This window comes from Zeus faber, assembly GCF_960531495.2.
Source record: "Zeus faber genome assembly, chromosome: 8".
In the NCBI taxonomy this organism is placed as follows: domain Eukaryota; kingdom Metazoa; phylum Chordata; class Actinopteri; order Zeiformes; family Zeidae; genus Zeus; species Zeus faber.
Window position 1 is genome coordinate 19,801,942 of NC_137195.1, and position 16,277 is coordinate 19,818,218.

At 40.9% G+C, this 16,277-nt stretch overlaps 1 protein-coding gene across 1 annotated transcript in view; it reads left to right on the forward strand.

Annotated features, from left to right (window-relative positions):
- Nucleotides 1–16,277, forward strand: part of znf236 (zinc finger protein 236) — a gene marked incomplete at its 5' end in the record, with an annotated part of 75,372 nt that overhangs the window by 57,792 nt on the left and 1,303 nt on the right. The window contains 2 exons of the mRNA XM_080004907.1: nucleotides 4,281–4,410; nucleotides 10,086–10,259. Of these exons, the coding sequence (XP_079861033.1) occupies nucleotides 4,281–4,410; nucleotides 10,086–10,259 (304 nt within the window). The remainder of the gene's footprint in view (nucleotides 1–4,280; nucleotides 4,411–10,085; nucleotides 10,260–16,277) is intronic.

Consider the following 16,277-nt stretch of genomic DNA (forward strand, 5'->3'; position numbering starts at 1 on the left):
TTTCTTAATCAACTTCATTAATTTTTTCATTAATCTGATTTTGGATTAAATTCTGCAGTCTTAATTTACTTGTCTATTATATTGAATTCTTTGTTAATTAGGATCCCCATTAGCTGCTAACCATGTAGCACCTATACTGGCTTTGAAGTACTTCCTCTAGTGGGAAATGAAGATAAATTGTTTTGGAAGTTTGACAGACATGGAGTTTGGCAGAAGCAATTCCTGAAAAAAAAAAAAAGTTTTATGAGAACATCAGTCAGCTGTCATGACACTTTTCACAAATGTTTGGGAGCGTGCTGGTATTACCCCATAACGCGCAAAACAATCTGTCTTGGTAAAGTGGGTCCTTTCGAGAGATTCAAACGTCTTCCATTCCTGGATTGCAGGAATGATCATGATCGTGAAACGCATCATGTGTAAAGTAATCGCCTGCTGTGTCAGCCTGGCCAGAAATGTGTATCTTGCGCTTAGGAATGCCGAGCGTAAACCTTTAGTGTCCAATTTGAAGAAACTGGCACGAAATTGACACTGGTTCTAAGTACCCATCAATATTCACAACTGTTAAGCTACCTTTCTTTTGTTCGTTCGGGTGTAAAGCAGGACGTTCTTTTCTCGTGGGCTTTAATATGGACTCCAATCTTCCCACTCACCACAACTGCGCTGAAACATCCCTACAAAGAGAGGGTTTCTGTAAAGCTGTGTTTTGAAGGATCCACATGTGTTTTTCTTTCATAACTGTTCTCTCCATGTAATCACAGTACTCTTGCACATAAACACCGGGAGCTCTTTTCAGTGGTGGGGGAAGGAATTGGAGCTTCACATACAGTATATAGTGATGTTTAGTGAAGCCCTTTACACCGCCTCTGCATTCTCCTCCTGCCCTTGGGTGTCAACTATTGCCGTAAACAGCAAAGAAATGCTACAGAGTCTTATTTAAAGCTTTATTGCCAACATTAGGATCCATTGAGGATCTGAAACGACTTTTTCCATCACTCACTGTGTGTGTGTGTGTGTGTGTGTGTGTGTGTGTGGGGGGGGGGGGGGGGGGGGATCTTATTCAGAGCGCAGGAAAGGCAACTTTATTTGTATAGGACATTTCATACACAAGGGAAGTGCTTGAGGAGGGCCTTATAAAAGGTTTTTAGGGACTAAAAAGAAATACAAAGCCATTATAAAATCCTAGAACTAATAAGTCAAAGTGCAATTTTAAGGCAGGATACACGTGAGGTTTGTATTATAAGAGCAAATCAAAGATACATTTTGGCCATCGAGAGATTTATAAAGAAGCAGCAGTATCTTAAAGTCATTTCTATGACGGACTAGATGTGGGTTTACAGTTAAGGCTGTAAAGGTTGCATAAAAGAGGCCCAAGTATTGAACCATGTTGATGTTGTTTGCACGGATACGTAGTATGGAGCTAAACATGTTGCAAAATGTGAGCGCTTATAGAAGAAGATGTGAGAACATGTAGACCCAAAATCTGAACCTGTTTATTTTAAATTTTCACTCAAATAAAATAGTCACACACTTGTGTTCTTTGAATTTGAAGTGACAGAAATTTTCACAAATGTATTATTTGATATTTGGATGAATACACTTAAAACTACTATATATATATTTTATTTTTTACATTGGGAGAAGGATGCTGAGGATGGAGCTGCCAGGCAAGAGGAAAAGAGGAAGGCCAAAGAGAAGGTTTATGGATGTGCTGAGGGAGGACATGCAGGCGGTTGGTGTAAGGGAGGAAGATGCGCAGAATACAATGCCACAGCAGATGATCTGCTGTGGCGACCCCTAACGGGAGCAGCCCAAAGGCAAAGAAGAAGAAAATAAGCTGTTTTCCAGCACAACTACAAATCTGGCATCACAACCGCTCACATTTTTATTCCAAGCACACATCTGTGATTACAACCTCTCAGTGGTCATGACAACTTCACTGTTGTTCCACAGCTTCTCACATCCTACTCTACCAGCTCGCATTTTGCAACATATTTACCTTCATAACATAGTTGCCATGGGAGACTAAGCTGGCGAGTGGAATTGTATGGCTGACTGTGTCCAGCGCAGCACGAATAGGATAGGATTGAATTTGAACCAAAGATGGCGTTTCGATGAATGTCATTTAGAGCCCTCAAAAAAGGCGCCGCAGCGCTGTAATGTGGCCTGATTGGAAGTTATCCAACCAACTGCTGCTTACCTGTTGGAGGACTGTCTATTCAATAATTAGGCTTCCAAAGGTTAGACTCGATATTGCTTTGTAATTTTTCAACGTGAGCTTAACTGCTGTTTTCAAGGCTTCAAAGGCTTGTGGAAATACGGCCGATATGAGAGCTGTTAACTAATTGCAATAAATCCGTCGACACGCAATCTTTTTATACCTGTAGGCAGAGCATGTACGCAGCAGGTCGACGGTTTGGGATGCTGCACAGTTTCCCCACAGGCACACAAATGTACCAGTCCTTTCACTAGCTCAAGTGTTTTCCTTAAGCTCGTAGAACAAAACTTTGTAAACCTTTGAAACATAACTGACCTTGAGAATTTGGGGACGAGAAGAGGAGCAGTGCAGCTGAAAGCCCCGTCCTCTCCAGCTTCCCAGGCGCTCATTAGTTAGAGAGGACTCTGATGTTGCTTTAGATTATCAAAGCTAAACCTGGCAGCGAGAACAACAGACAAACCCATTAACCTCCATTGTTTTCACATTTCAGCATTTAATTGTGGCCAGAAACCCAAAACCATGTTTTTTTTTTGGGGGGGGGGGGTGTCTTTTTTTGTATTTTTATTTTAGAGAACACAGAGGAAAGAGGTTTTGAGCGTTTGAGCGTCTGTGCGTCGTGGCTTGGATGGATGACAGGGAGTGGTAAATGTAGCCTTGGCAATGGCAGGAGATTTCTTACAGGAGGGGATTGAAAGATCTTTCGGGTACCTTTTTTCCACTTGAAGTGCATGCGTCTCCACGTCGTTGACATGAGCTATATTAAGTGCATTAAGTGCATCTGCACCTGTGATGAATTGAATCATTCCCTTCTTTGATTTGCTTATTTCGGTCCGGTCCGTTGTCTGCAGGCCAATGTGCGCACACGCTCGCAATTGTACAGAGGCACAGTTGAAGCGTACAGGCATGTACAGCCTATAAGGCCAGAGATTCCTCATGATTATAAGAGATGTTAAATCATGGACTGATGTGTGCATAAGTTATAAGGCGTCAGTGTCGATAAAAAGGCTTAATAATTCATGAAGGATCATCAGCGTCCTCCCCGGTCTCTCCGAAAACATCTGCTGTGTGAGATTCATCAAAGTAAAATGAGAAGCACACAGGGAATACGCCACCTCTCATGGTCAATCATGCCCACATAGTCTCTGCGGTTTCCCGGCATGTCTGGAGGAGGAGGGCTGTCGAAGGATTGGTATGAAGAGTAGCAAGGGGAAGGCAGCGAGTGGGCAGGTGGAGATTAGGCTGTGCTGTTTTTTTTGGTCAGTATTATATCACTTTTTAAAACTTGCCTGAGATACAAAATATCCATCAGTCCTCCCCACACACCAAGACAAAATAAAACCTTCGCCAGCACCAGCATCAGTGGCCATTTTCCTTTTTTTCATTCTTCCCTATAAATAAACATGTGCATATTATACAAGCTTCAGCTTCATAGCCCATTATTCCAGCTATTCAATTCCCCCACTGCCTGCGCCTGCTCGGTATTCCTTCTGGCGAGCGAGGACCATACTGTTGCCTCGACATTATCACAGTTATTCCTTCGGTACCGTAGGATATATTTTATTATCATTATTATTATTATTATTATATTTCATTTCTACTGGACACAAACATTGTGAGCCACGTTCAAATTTCTTGGATTTTACAGGTGAATTGCTGGTTTCGCAGAGCTGCTTCAAAGAACAAAATAAAGTGGAGCAAATAGAGATGGTTGTGGAATGACTTTTGTATATATATTTTTTCGTGCGCCCTCCTGGGGTGAGGGGCTTTCTTACCAGAGGGGAACAGCTGCACGCCGTGCTGTTGGCAGATAGCATGACTGCTGCGTTGTCATTGCCTTGTTATGAAGAGGAGGTGTACATTTGATTAGGAGAAAGTAACCTACAGAAAGTCTTGTTCATAAATGAGCCTAACTTGTCTTCATCCCGTGTTGATGACCGCATATATAACACATTCAAAAGGTTCAAAAGGCCCCCAATCTCAAATGGCGGTGAAATGAAATGACTAGCTGTGTGTTTTAGCTTATCAAACCTCTTTTCTTGCTCCCTCCCTGTGCTTGGCCCACCAGGAACACGAGCGGGTCCACCAGCCGGGGCCCTCACCCAGCTCCCAGAAGCCCCGAGTCTTCAACTGCTCCTCGTGTGTCAAGGCCTTCGCCAAGCGCAGCCAGCTCGAGAGACACAACCGCACGCACACAGGTAATGGCATCTCACCCTCCATCAGCCGTCATCACCGGTCATAGCAGCCGTGTATATGGAAAGGTTGAAAGGTTTCCTCCTGTACTGTGATTACCAAGTGGATGTCTCGACAGAGTTGATCAGAATTATGGACTTTTTTCCGTCCTTTTGTTGAGAGCCACCAGCGTCTTAATATTTCATATAAATAGCCTGCCAGAGTCTCGTTCGTTGTCATAAATAACCACTGCCAGAGTGCCTGTGCACCCCTGTCCGCAGAATCGAGAAAGAAATGATCGATGAGGCTCGGGACCTGGGAATGTGCCTGTGTAATGTACTAATCTACAGTGCGGACCAGAAGTTATCAGTGACACATTTTCTGTTGTTTTTGGCAAAGTAATCGAAATCTTTTGATTAACAATCACACAATCAATGAGCTTGAAGTACAGATAGTCCACTTCGATTTACATTAATAATGGTTTCATGTCTTTGAAACAAGAACCCTGTTCATAGACTTGCATAGACCCCTTTTTCAGGTAAGCAAAAGTATTTGGACAGATGACTATTATGTTCAAATTAGGCACTTTTTAAAATATTTGGTTGGATATCTTTTTTGTATGAAGTGACTTTCTGAAGTCTCTGACCCATCAACATCACCAGTCTTTCAATGTCTTATCCCATGTAGAATATTTTCCATGAGCATAAAACAACCTCTTTGAATTTCAATGGATCTCCGTGGGAATTCAACTGTAAACTACTCAACTCAGCGAAACCCGCATTGTCGCACATTTCTAAAATCGCCACAAGCCGCCAAATAAGTTGGGGGAAAAAACCTTTCTCGAAAGGAAAGGAAAAATTAGATTTTTCCAGATGTGTTCCTTTTGTGTTGTTTTTTTTTGGGTTTTTTTTTATCGTAACGTAACGTATTTTAAAAACGTAGTTTGATTCATAAATAGTAGGTAAATGTTAAACCGTGGAGTTAAATATTCCCGTTATATTACATGGGGAAGCACAGCTCACTTACCGAGACGCTAAACAATGCAGATCGATGGTTTCCTTTAAAGCGAGCGTCGAGGTGAAGATCATTCCTCCATATTCCATGTGATGTGAAGTCACAATGTGAAACCGTTTTGATTGAGTTCAACGTTTAAATCGTACTACTTTTACACACACAGAGAGATCGTTGTGGAGGGGGAGTGTACCGACGTCTTCCATAAAAGAAGAAATCCTGACGTCACCTTTAAATCTTACGTGTTTTATTCACACACCTGGATTCAGTGCCACACCCTCGCCATTAACAAGCCTTAGCTTTAAAAATATTTGCTTGATTTGCACAAGTGACACCTTGTTTTGAAGCTCTGATTCTTCAAGTTAAAAAAGACATTAAGGTATAAAAGGAGCCGTTGGGCATCAGTGCTCGGTTGAAACCTTTTGCCCAAAATAAATAATAAGCAAATACTACATAACATTTCAAAATTCCAATATAAATATAAACATTCATTTCAGAACACATAATTCACGCCTTAATTCTAATAATTGTAAAAAAGTACTTGCTGGTAAATATTATTTTTGGCATGTATGAATACACTAAAATACATATGCACATGCTAGTGTCTTTCAATGAATTAAATAGTTCAGAATATAATTGTAAACCGAGTATGCCGACTGAATTACAAGGTCGAGCTGCTAGGTGCATGTCTTGATGTAAATTATCTAAATGTGCACGAGCTCACCTGAGATAACTGTTAAGTCTAATCGCCATGGACGTTTTGTGTGAGTTTTCATCGTGGTCATTATTGATTTAAAAATAAACCTAAGAACATTTGCTGCCAGGGTTCTTTGTTCAAATGTAATTGAGGTCAGAAGCTGTGATGAAAACGGGACCGACATGACTGCCGTGGGCATCAGAGCAGTCACAAACCTTATCAAGTCCCATTCTCGCAGTCCCAACAAACAACTATCATTTGTTTTTTGTTTTGTTTTTTTCACCCGTTTAGGTTGAACAGTTATCTGCACAAAAACAGCAAATCTGAGAAGCAAGATAAAATGGATTTAAAGATTAAGGAACATGAGTATTTGGGGAAAATGGATACAACTCAGTATGTTAAAGTAAACCCTACATACTAGTGTTTAACCAGCTCTTATCTTGGCTCTTCACGTACCCAGCGATGTGTTTTCCTAAATTCATGAAGACACGGCTATTACATAATTAAGAAGCAGGCGTAATTATCAGACATTGACAGGCATAAATGGCCGGGCCTGGGGGAATTCTGACACATTACCATTTGAAAGAGTCATCGAAGGGAACATTTTAAGTGTGACTTGATTCAGGGAAAGCTTTCTGTCTGGCTTTTGTTCAGAGCAGAGCTCACTTGGTTTTGAACCTTATCTTACCGTAGTGGTGAAATCATTGACTTCTATAGGTCACAGATGAAACCACTAGCTTTTGTATTACTATTTCACTCACACTGAGCTCCTTTGAAAATTAGCGGGGTTGCGGGTTCAATCCCTCCTCCTTGAGAAAAAGACTGAACCCTAACTGCTCCAGTTGAACTGGATGTTGTCTTGACTAGATGTGTGAGTGGGTGAATGAGCCATCATTTGTAAGTGGCATAGCCACTGGTGATAGACAAGTGCTAAACATTTCATCCACCATTTAATTCATCATTGTTTTAAAGAACAGTTTTAATGCCTGTCAATGTTTCTCTGTTCCAGTAAGAAGGCTATCCCTTACCTATTAGGGATAGTTAAACTGTTTGAGTGAATAACACACATGCACACAGACTCCCGCTTTTCCAGCAGTGACGGTGGTCAAGCAGCAATACAGTACCTTTGCAACTTGGGCGTTTTTTCTTACAGATCTCTCTTAATTCTCCTTCTATGAGAGTGGTGGTGGGGGGGGGGGGGGGGGGTGGAATCAAGTTGAGAGCTGTGGAGCCCTCATCAAAGATAAGATATGGGGACATTATTCAGAGTCAGTGTCCTCTCTCCACCTCCTCCTCTTGGGGACGACGTCGTCCCAGGGAATCCTGTCTCTGGTCCTCTTTGTGGAGGAACTGCTTCCTGAGGTGGAAGGAATGGCTTTTTCAGAGGAGTCTCCGTAATCCATGCACTTCTTAAGCATCTCCCAAATCTGACAGGAGCTGGGCATCCTAAAGGCAGGGAAGCGGAAGTTACTCTTTCCAAAATGGGCCCTTACAAAGTCTTGGCCTTCTCCCGGTGGGTGCTGGCGCACAGAGAAAGCATCCAGATGCCCACTGGCCAGTCTCTGCTCGTGTGGTGGAAGGCATTGGCCAGTCGGAGTGGGAGGCCTGGAGTTATATTCTTCCCCAGACTCACTTTCCCCTCCCTCTGAAAAAGAGAGGCTATTGTATCTGGAATCATGTTGAGCCAGAACAGCAGGATTCTGACCCCAGAACTTCTCATCACCATTGTCTCTTAAATTGGCAGCATGCTGATCAATCGAGGGACTTTCATCATCAGTGTCATTATCATCGTCATCGAGGTAATCGTCAAAGGCGGCTTCATAACGAGGGTGTGGGAAGCGATAATGCCCCTCGTCCTCCTCATCATCTGTGTCAATAATCCTGATGATCTCAGGATGCCCGTTGGCCTTGTGGCGCTCAACCACATAGACTGAGGAGCGGGGCTGATGGGGTCCTTCTGAAAAAAAGACAATTGGGAAGGAAAGGAGTTCTTATCCAGTATTTGACTACATTTAGTCATTGAGCAAGGACTTTTAACCAAGGTAACTTGCCTGAAGTACATTCTTCAGTTGGAGTTAAGTGGCGCTCAGCCACACAAGCTGCGGACTCAGATTGATAGGTGTCCTCCTCCTCATCACTGTCAATGATCCTGATAACCTCAGGATGCCCGTAGGTCTCATGACACTCAACCACATAGGCTGAGGACTGAGGCTGATTGTGGTCATCTGAGGAGCAAAAAAACAGTGTTAAAACATTTACATAGTCATTCAGCAAGTGCCTTTATCCACCGTAACTTGCCTGAAGTACTCAGTTGTAGTCAAACCAATTGTAAGTAATAGTCAATGTCTGTAAAGCCTCACGAAAGAAGCAACACCCTCAGGGCATCATAAGCATGTTGTATAAGGTTTATTTTTGAAAGTTGAATAACAAATTCATTGTGAGTATTGTACTTTACTTTCAATTTAGACTTAGTTTGAACAATTACAAAATAATTTTGTTTTTACATTAATGCCAAGCAAACTTGCCAAGAAATCACAGGAACATTTTAGAAGATATAATTTCAAGAGCCAATCAAAGCCAAGCATTTCTGTCAATGTTTATACTGTAGGTATGCAGTTTGGTCAATAGTACAATCGCTGCTATTGTGTGCATAAGTAGATAAGTAATTACTTAAGTAGTAATTTATTAAACTACTTCAGAACAAGGCATTTTCCTCATCACTACTTGTACTCAAGTAAATTATAGGGGCAGTAGCTATTTTTAGTATTCTTTCCACCTCTGCTGTATTCTATCTGAGGGTTTTCCAAAGCAGCCTACTCACCAGGCCTTGGGCTACTATTAAAAGGTTCTTCTTCCTGTGTCTTCTTGTGAGGGGCTCGCATCCTAATTGAAAAGTTACATTGAGACTTCTAAGTTCTGTATTACAAACAGGCATGTGGAAGCAAGTGTCTCCCGTTGGGGATGTCTGTCTGTGATGACAACAACGGTGGCTGTCAGTGTTGTCATGGAAACCAGGCCTTGTGATGTCATTGTGTTGTCTCACTGGATTCACCCATGGGGGGGGCTCTGAACGTTTCCCACTTCTATACGCTGAAATAGCTTAAATAACATTATAGTATCAGTGTATAAGAGTGGTGGTTATTCGGCCATGCTCAGGATCAAGGGTGATGAAGGCTTGACAACATGTGGAAGGAGATTCAAATTCACACCTGTGTTTATGAGGGAGGGTCAGAGGGGGTTGCACAGCGTTGAGTTTAGTTCAAATGTGCACATGTATACCCTCAGGAAATTCAGGATGTCTAGGTTACTCCTAAGAATGTATTTTTCTTTATGCAAAATTAATCACAGAACTGCCACATCTCATATTTGCAACATTTTTCACTACATTTGTAGACCCAATAGGTTACTGATTATAACATATTTGCAATACATATTACAAAAGCTTGAGATGTTTATGTATTGTAAAGAACCCAAGGGTTCACTGTCAAATGAGACGTCAATGAGACCTGTCTTCACAGACTGCAGAGATATGTCAGCTGAGAGCATTTCTCTTTTCGCCACGGATTATTCCAAAAAGACCCTTCAAGTCAGCATGCCTTTAATTGTGGCGACAGGCCGTTTACCTTTGCAATTCAACATGAACAAACAGGGAAGCGTATCCACTTGAGGAACAGATGAAATTTAACATCCATGAGACCTGGAGCGTGCGCAAATCGAGGGGATTACGCACGCTTAATGAATGCCACGTTGGTCAGAGGAAAATGTCCTCATTTAGGAAATTATTTTTTAATGGAGATGAGAAACTGCGGCACAGGAAAGAAGAATAAATTATTTTGTGGACTTAGATCTACAATAGTAGTTCGAAAAAAACAGTCATGGCAGGGCGCTGCCAACACATTGTCCTCCTCCAATCAAACATCAATTGCACGGGTCGTCTGCAGGTCTGAGTAAACCCCTGTTTTGAGACTGTGTGTGTCTGTGTTTTCTCTCCAGGCGAGCGGCCCTTCAAGTGTCCACAGTGTGACAAGGCCTTCAATCAGAAGAGCGCCCTGCAGGTCCACATGGTCAAACACACTGGAAAGAAGCCCTTCAAGTGCGAGGTGTGCAGTATCAGGTTCACTCAGAAGAGCAACATGAAGCACCACATGAAGAGGTCGCATGGCTATGGTGAGCGATGCACACACACACACACACACACACACACACACACACACACAACATAAGATTAGAACAGCTATGTAAGCTTGTGAGCCCAACATAGACAGGTGGCATTAATGCTACAGTAAAGCATAAATTATATGACTGCATAACAATAATATGTGATGATAATTCAGGTAAGCAAGTCGTATACTAATATATGTTTTAATATGGCATAACATGGTGGTATAGTAAATATATTGCATTATGTCATTTAGCAGACGCTTTCGTCCAAAGAAACTTACAAGAAGTACATCTTGGCATTGGTAGTCAAACTAATTGTAAAGAGGGATAAAGATTCATATGAGATTAAAGTAGAGAAGAGTAAAGGGAGATAGAGGTCGTTGTGAGATAGAATAAAGAGAAGAGTAAAGTCTAAGTCAGGGTTTTAATATCAAATTCACAGTATAACACAGGGTGATTCTGAACAGTGACATTGTCGTGACAAGGCAAGCGACAACTACGCAGAAGGCATTGAAAGATGATGCAGCAAATGAGGGCAAAACAAGCAAAAATATAGCAAGAATAGCAAGAAAAATACATCATAAAAATAATTATGATAATAAAACACTAGCAGAAGTTCCAGGGAATGTAAACATGGGGAATATATTATATGTATCCTGATGGTTGTAGACAGAGTGTATGACTGCACAATAAGAATAGAAATATTGTAATGTAAAGTGGAGGTGTTCCCATGAATATGTACATTGGACTGGGTTATTTTCAATGACTGTACAAGTGACCAGAGCATATGTAGAATTGTTCATGTCATCAATATGATCAGTAGCTTAGTATTGCTGGTTACAAGCCTGATGGCCTGGGGATAAAAACTGTTTGTGAGTCTGGAAGTCCATGCCGAATGCTCAAGTAACGTCTACCAGACGGCACTCGAACTGAACTCGAACAGTCCATAGCCTGGGTGGCTGCAGTCTTTTATGATTTTCCGTGCTAGCAAAAGGCATCGTGTGTGGTAGATGCCTTGCACGGAGGGGATATGGCAGCCGATGATGTGCTCCACTGTCTTCATCACCCTCTGGAGGGCCTTGCCATCAGCAGCTGAGCAGCTGCCGTACCAGACAGTGAGCCATAGAGAACCCCACGGCTAGGAAAGTCAATGTACTGGTGATATTCAGGCAAAACCTCCCTCATATTATCCCTCTTGAAGTCACCAACAACAATACAAGCTGTCTCAGGTTGATGGTTCTCTAGTCCAGGGCTCCAGACAAACTTTTTTCACCCAACGTCCCTGAACCATTACGAAAAACAATTTTAACCGTCCTGAAGTGAATTCAATGAACCATCCCAAAATCAAAATGTTTCTGTACTCTATAGTTGTTAGTTGCAAGTGGCATAATAAAAACACCATTAAAATGTTGATGAAATAAATCATTATATTAATTTTTCTCCAATAAATAGGTTTAGAACAAAATTTTAGATTTTTATTAAAAGATAAATACAAGACTAAAACATGACGTGGTACGACTTGTCTTGTCTACTAGCAGAGAACCGCAGAATGAATTTAGTAAACATTAAGAATAAATAAACGTTTTTTACATTAATGAAAACTAATTAATGACTTATATATTATTATTATATATTATATAATCTTCTTGAGGTAGTGCACTTGTTTAAAATCGTTTGAGATTTCACACATTCACATCTCTACTTAAATATCTTATCTATTTTTTTCTAATAGTATCGGATATTTACTTAAGTTTTTGCTTTGTTTTGATGTTCCTGTCTGGACAAATCAAATTATTCGATTTAAAAAGAAAATAATTATAATATAAAAATTAACTTTTTTTTTGATAATCGTAATTCAATAATGTCATTCAATGTATTTGAATATTTCAATTATTATATTTAAATTCCACTTGAATGTTTCAGTTAAACTAGAGGGCTAACGAGCTAGCATTAGCTTTGGCATGGGTTTCCTTCCCTATGGGCTGGACGGCTAGAAGGGCTAACAGAGCTAGCGATGGAGTTGGAGAACAAGTTATGGAGCAAGAAAACAACTTGCTGCGTCACAAACCCGCGCTTGCGATGAAAGCCCCGAAGAGCGAGTGGCGAGAAGCATTGCAATGTGAGTGAGAGGAGGCGGGGCTATGTGGCTACTGCAGGTGTGTGTGTGTGTGTGTGTGTGTGTGTGTGTGTGTGTGTGTGTGTGTGTGTGTGTGTGTGTCTTGCTATTTGAGAGTAGAGTGAGCGAGCCGAGCGCAGCTTGTACAGGATAATAAATGGATATTTGGTATAATTTCTGGCGTTAAAAAAAAATATTTTTTGGACCTGGCGGACTGATACATACATACATACATACATACATACATACAGTAGTAGCCGCTTGAAAAGGGCTGTCCCAGCCGAATTGCAACTAGCTTCCAGCCAACCACCAGGCGGCTCCCAGCCAGCTGCCAATCGGCTGGAATTCCCCCTCCCTCTCATGTGTCCTGACAGGGCTTGTTTAATTTCAACTGTAAACAGGCCCATTCATTCAATTGCAGTGTGTCACCATGAGGTGGCGTGGCCTGATTTTTAGTCTCAGAGCCAATTCAACTTTACATCATTCGTAAAATAAGGGCATGGTAGTGATTAAAATAAAACTGTATTTAAAAACAGAATTTAAAGAAAACAGTCTTTAAAGACAGTATAAAAAAAAAACTATTATGGAAAGAAGTAGTGTAATATAATTAATATAAAAGTATTTACCTAAACGAAAGACTAATTAAAATGCAGACAATTATGACAGTGAGTGAACTTGATAGTGGACATCTTAAATGGTCGTGCTAAATGGCAAGATAGATATAGTGTTGTAAGACAAACACTGCAATATACTACTTAGAGGTAAGACAAAACAGGTATGCATTGTAATACTTGATATATTAAAGTGACTAGTTTTAAAGTTTTACTAGCCTGTTTTTAAATTGGCCAAATGTGTGGATTTATTGTTTCTAGTCTTTGGCCTTTTGATTTCAAAAAGAGGGTTTTTGAACTGTCAAGTTTTTATTTACTAAAAATAATTGTAAAATATTACAACCAATTTCTGCATTTCAGCCAAACGCTCCCTCATCACATCATCTCAACGCACATCACCGTTCTCAGTCTCGTTCCCGCAGTCTGTCAATATTCACTGCACTAGCGTTTGCAATGGCCACGCCCCCTTACCGTGAAATAACGCGGGTTCTCGCTCATCAACCAATTCGCTTAATGACTTAGTCCTAGGAATGGAACTCGGCCACTCAGTGAGGAGTACCTGTACTTAAAATTAGGATTTCCATACAGTAGTAGTAATAAGTAATAATAACTTATAAGGCGCGTACACGGCACACTGTAGAACAAAATAATACCCCTGCTCCAATTCTCAGAGTAAGGTTTACCTCTCACACAATGAGCAGCACAAATGTACTTGTGCTTAAACGACATACTGTACACATGCTGTATAACCGGCATCAGTAGTTCATCCTTGGATTTTCCCCTAACCCTGGTCTTAATCTGAGGTAGGCTTAGGCCTTTATTTGCTTGTGTTGACCACACCCACGTCATTTATTAGAGGCCCGGTTTTTATTTGAGTAACTGTTTATATTTGAGGAAATATGGTAACCGAAATATATAAATTACATTATCTTCTAAACCTTACACTGCTATTATGTACATTATCACCTCAATGCTAACGCTCCCATTTGTTGTTGTTTTTATGTCATTCATTGTCTCAAGGTCATTCAATCGTCACAGAGAACACAGAGATGTTTTTTTGAAAGCTTTGTTTATTTTATTCAAGCGCAGTATGGAACCAGATGAGAATGGCACACTTATATATATATATATATATATATATATATATATATAGTCCCTCTTTCGTGAAGCACGGGGCCCCTTGCTTGAGGATTTTCTGTTTCATTCAATTAACGTTGTTAAAATTAAATACATCTACAATAAAAATAAAATATATTTTTTTATTTGTCATGTTTTTTTATTACCACTGAGTGTAGTGTGTGAGTGAGTGTTGGCTGGTCCCCACCCAGAGCAATGCGACTCGGCCGAGCAAATCAGTCCGAGGGACCATGGTCTTAGAGGGACCTATCACTGGCACTTACAACACTGAAGGTTCTTCTTGTGCCGGTGAGTCCCTGCCCTGGAGTAGGAGTGAAGTAGGTTGCTCAAAGTGGAGTTCTAAGAACAATGATTGTTCCTATAGTAGTTCCTGCAGTGCACACCCAAAAAAAGGGACGGTTCCTCCAAAAATCCTTAGAACTATGAAAAAGTTCCTGCGGTGCAAAAATGCACGATGTGGCGTGTTTTTCGATACCTTAAGTATTGCGATTGCATCTGTTGCGATATTTCAAATTTCTTTTTAATGTAAAATAAAACACCAGTTAGACATAGTTACGCACAGTATTTCCATTAGTTTAATTTAATTAAATACATCTACAATAAAAAAAACACTGATACATTTATTCTTTCAAACCATTCGTTCTTTAAAATCATAGATGTATATTTTGATTCTATTGATGTACAGAAAATGTGTTCCGTTCCAAAACATGTGCATCTTTCATTAAATGAACACAAGATTATCCCGTTCAAAACCTAAAGCAAGTTGCTTTAGGTTTTGAACCACCGCTCCTCCCGGGGGACAGGTAAAGCATTGCATCTTCTTTTCCACAAATGCAGCCTGGGGGCGTTCTCAGGCGTCGGCGCAAAGTTACGTCATCGAGGGGGATATAATTACACGCAAGATCCGAGCACGGACCCGACAGGGACCCTGCATGGGTCAGCCACTGCCCAATCACGGATTTGCCTGGGCTCTGTCGTGTTCCAGCTGCCATCTCCAAGCAGCTCCTGCTGTACATACTGTTGGAGAATTCTCACTGGGTTGTTGGTGAGAATTCTCCAACGGTATGTTAATCTGCCCGCTACACAAAAACAAACTGAGAGTATTAAAGATATTTATTCTGCAGAATAAAGAGAAAGAGACCCTGCTTCTGCTGAAGAGGCTTATATACCGATGAGAGGTTGTGTACCACTGGTCGGCTTGTCATTCAAAGGACTATTACCCCCAATCATATCCCCGGGTGTTACTCTCATACAATTATTTAACAGTTATACTCCGGTCAAAGCTACAATCGTTCTGTGCTATAAAACAAACCACAATGCTCTGTCAAGCCTCCTGGGTTTGTCCTTATCCCCACACAAGGTTGAGTAAAGATGTAATGTGATCTGGTCATTACAATACAGTATAGCATTATCTGAAAGAATAGTGTCTCTTCATGTGAACTCTGAGGGACTCATCAAAACCCCAAGGCAATGTTTTAAAACCTACAACATGTAACATATAAAAAGTCTATTGTCCTATATAAAACATGTGAAACGTCATTCAAAGAATTGATCATCTGCATTTTTCTTTACATTTACAAACAAAAATCCCTTTCGTCACGGAGACATCCCTGGGAAGATCTCTGTTCATCCTTAACACATTTTCTGGGAGAATGGGATGCTGTTAGTATCCTCTCAGGCTGCACCGGGAATTTACTCCAAAGCCAGAGGTATCAGGAACGTTTCCACATCAGGAATTGGGGGAGCAATGTTTGTGTCTAACTCTACCCCCATAAACTGCAAACTGAGCGTAGTACCGTCTTAAGATGATGCTTGATGTTTTCTACCGTGTTCTACTGTATTTCCTCCTAAAGCAGCCTGTTGGAGGATTTTAACTTTGATGTGTTTTTGGAGACATTCTCCAAACCGGGCATGCAGTTCCAAGGTAACTGAGCATTCTGCAAATTTCAGCCTTTACTGATGGACATGACATGTCCTCTAGTACAACGCCAGGCAGGACACAGCAAAAACTCCCCAAAATATCACTGTAGCTAGTCATACTGTTTCTGCTTGAGATAGAAAATCCTCAATTTCATTGATTTTTCAGCAATGCTCTGGTGCTGCAACTAAGCGCACTCAGAGAGTTCAACCTTTGTGAACTTTGACAAGCAAGGTTGCGTA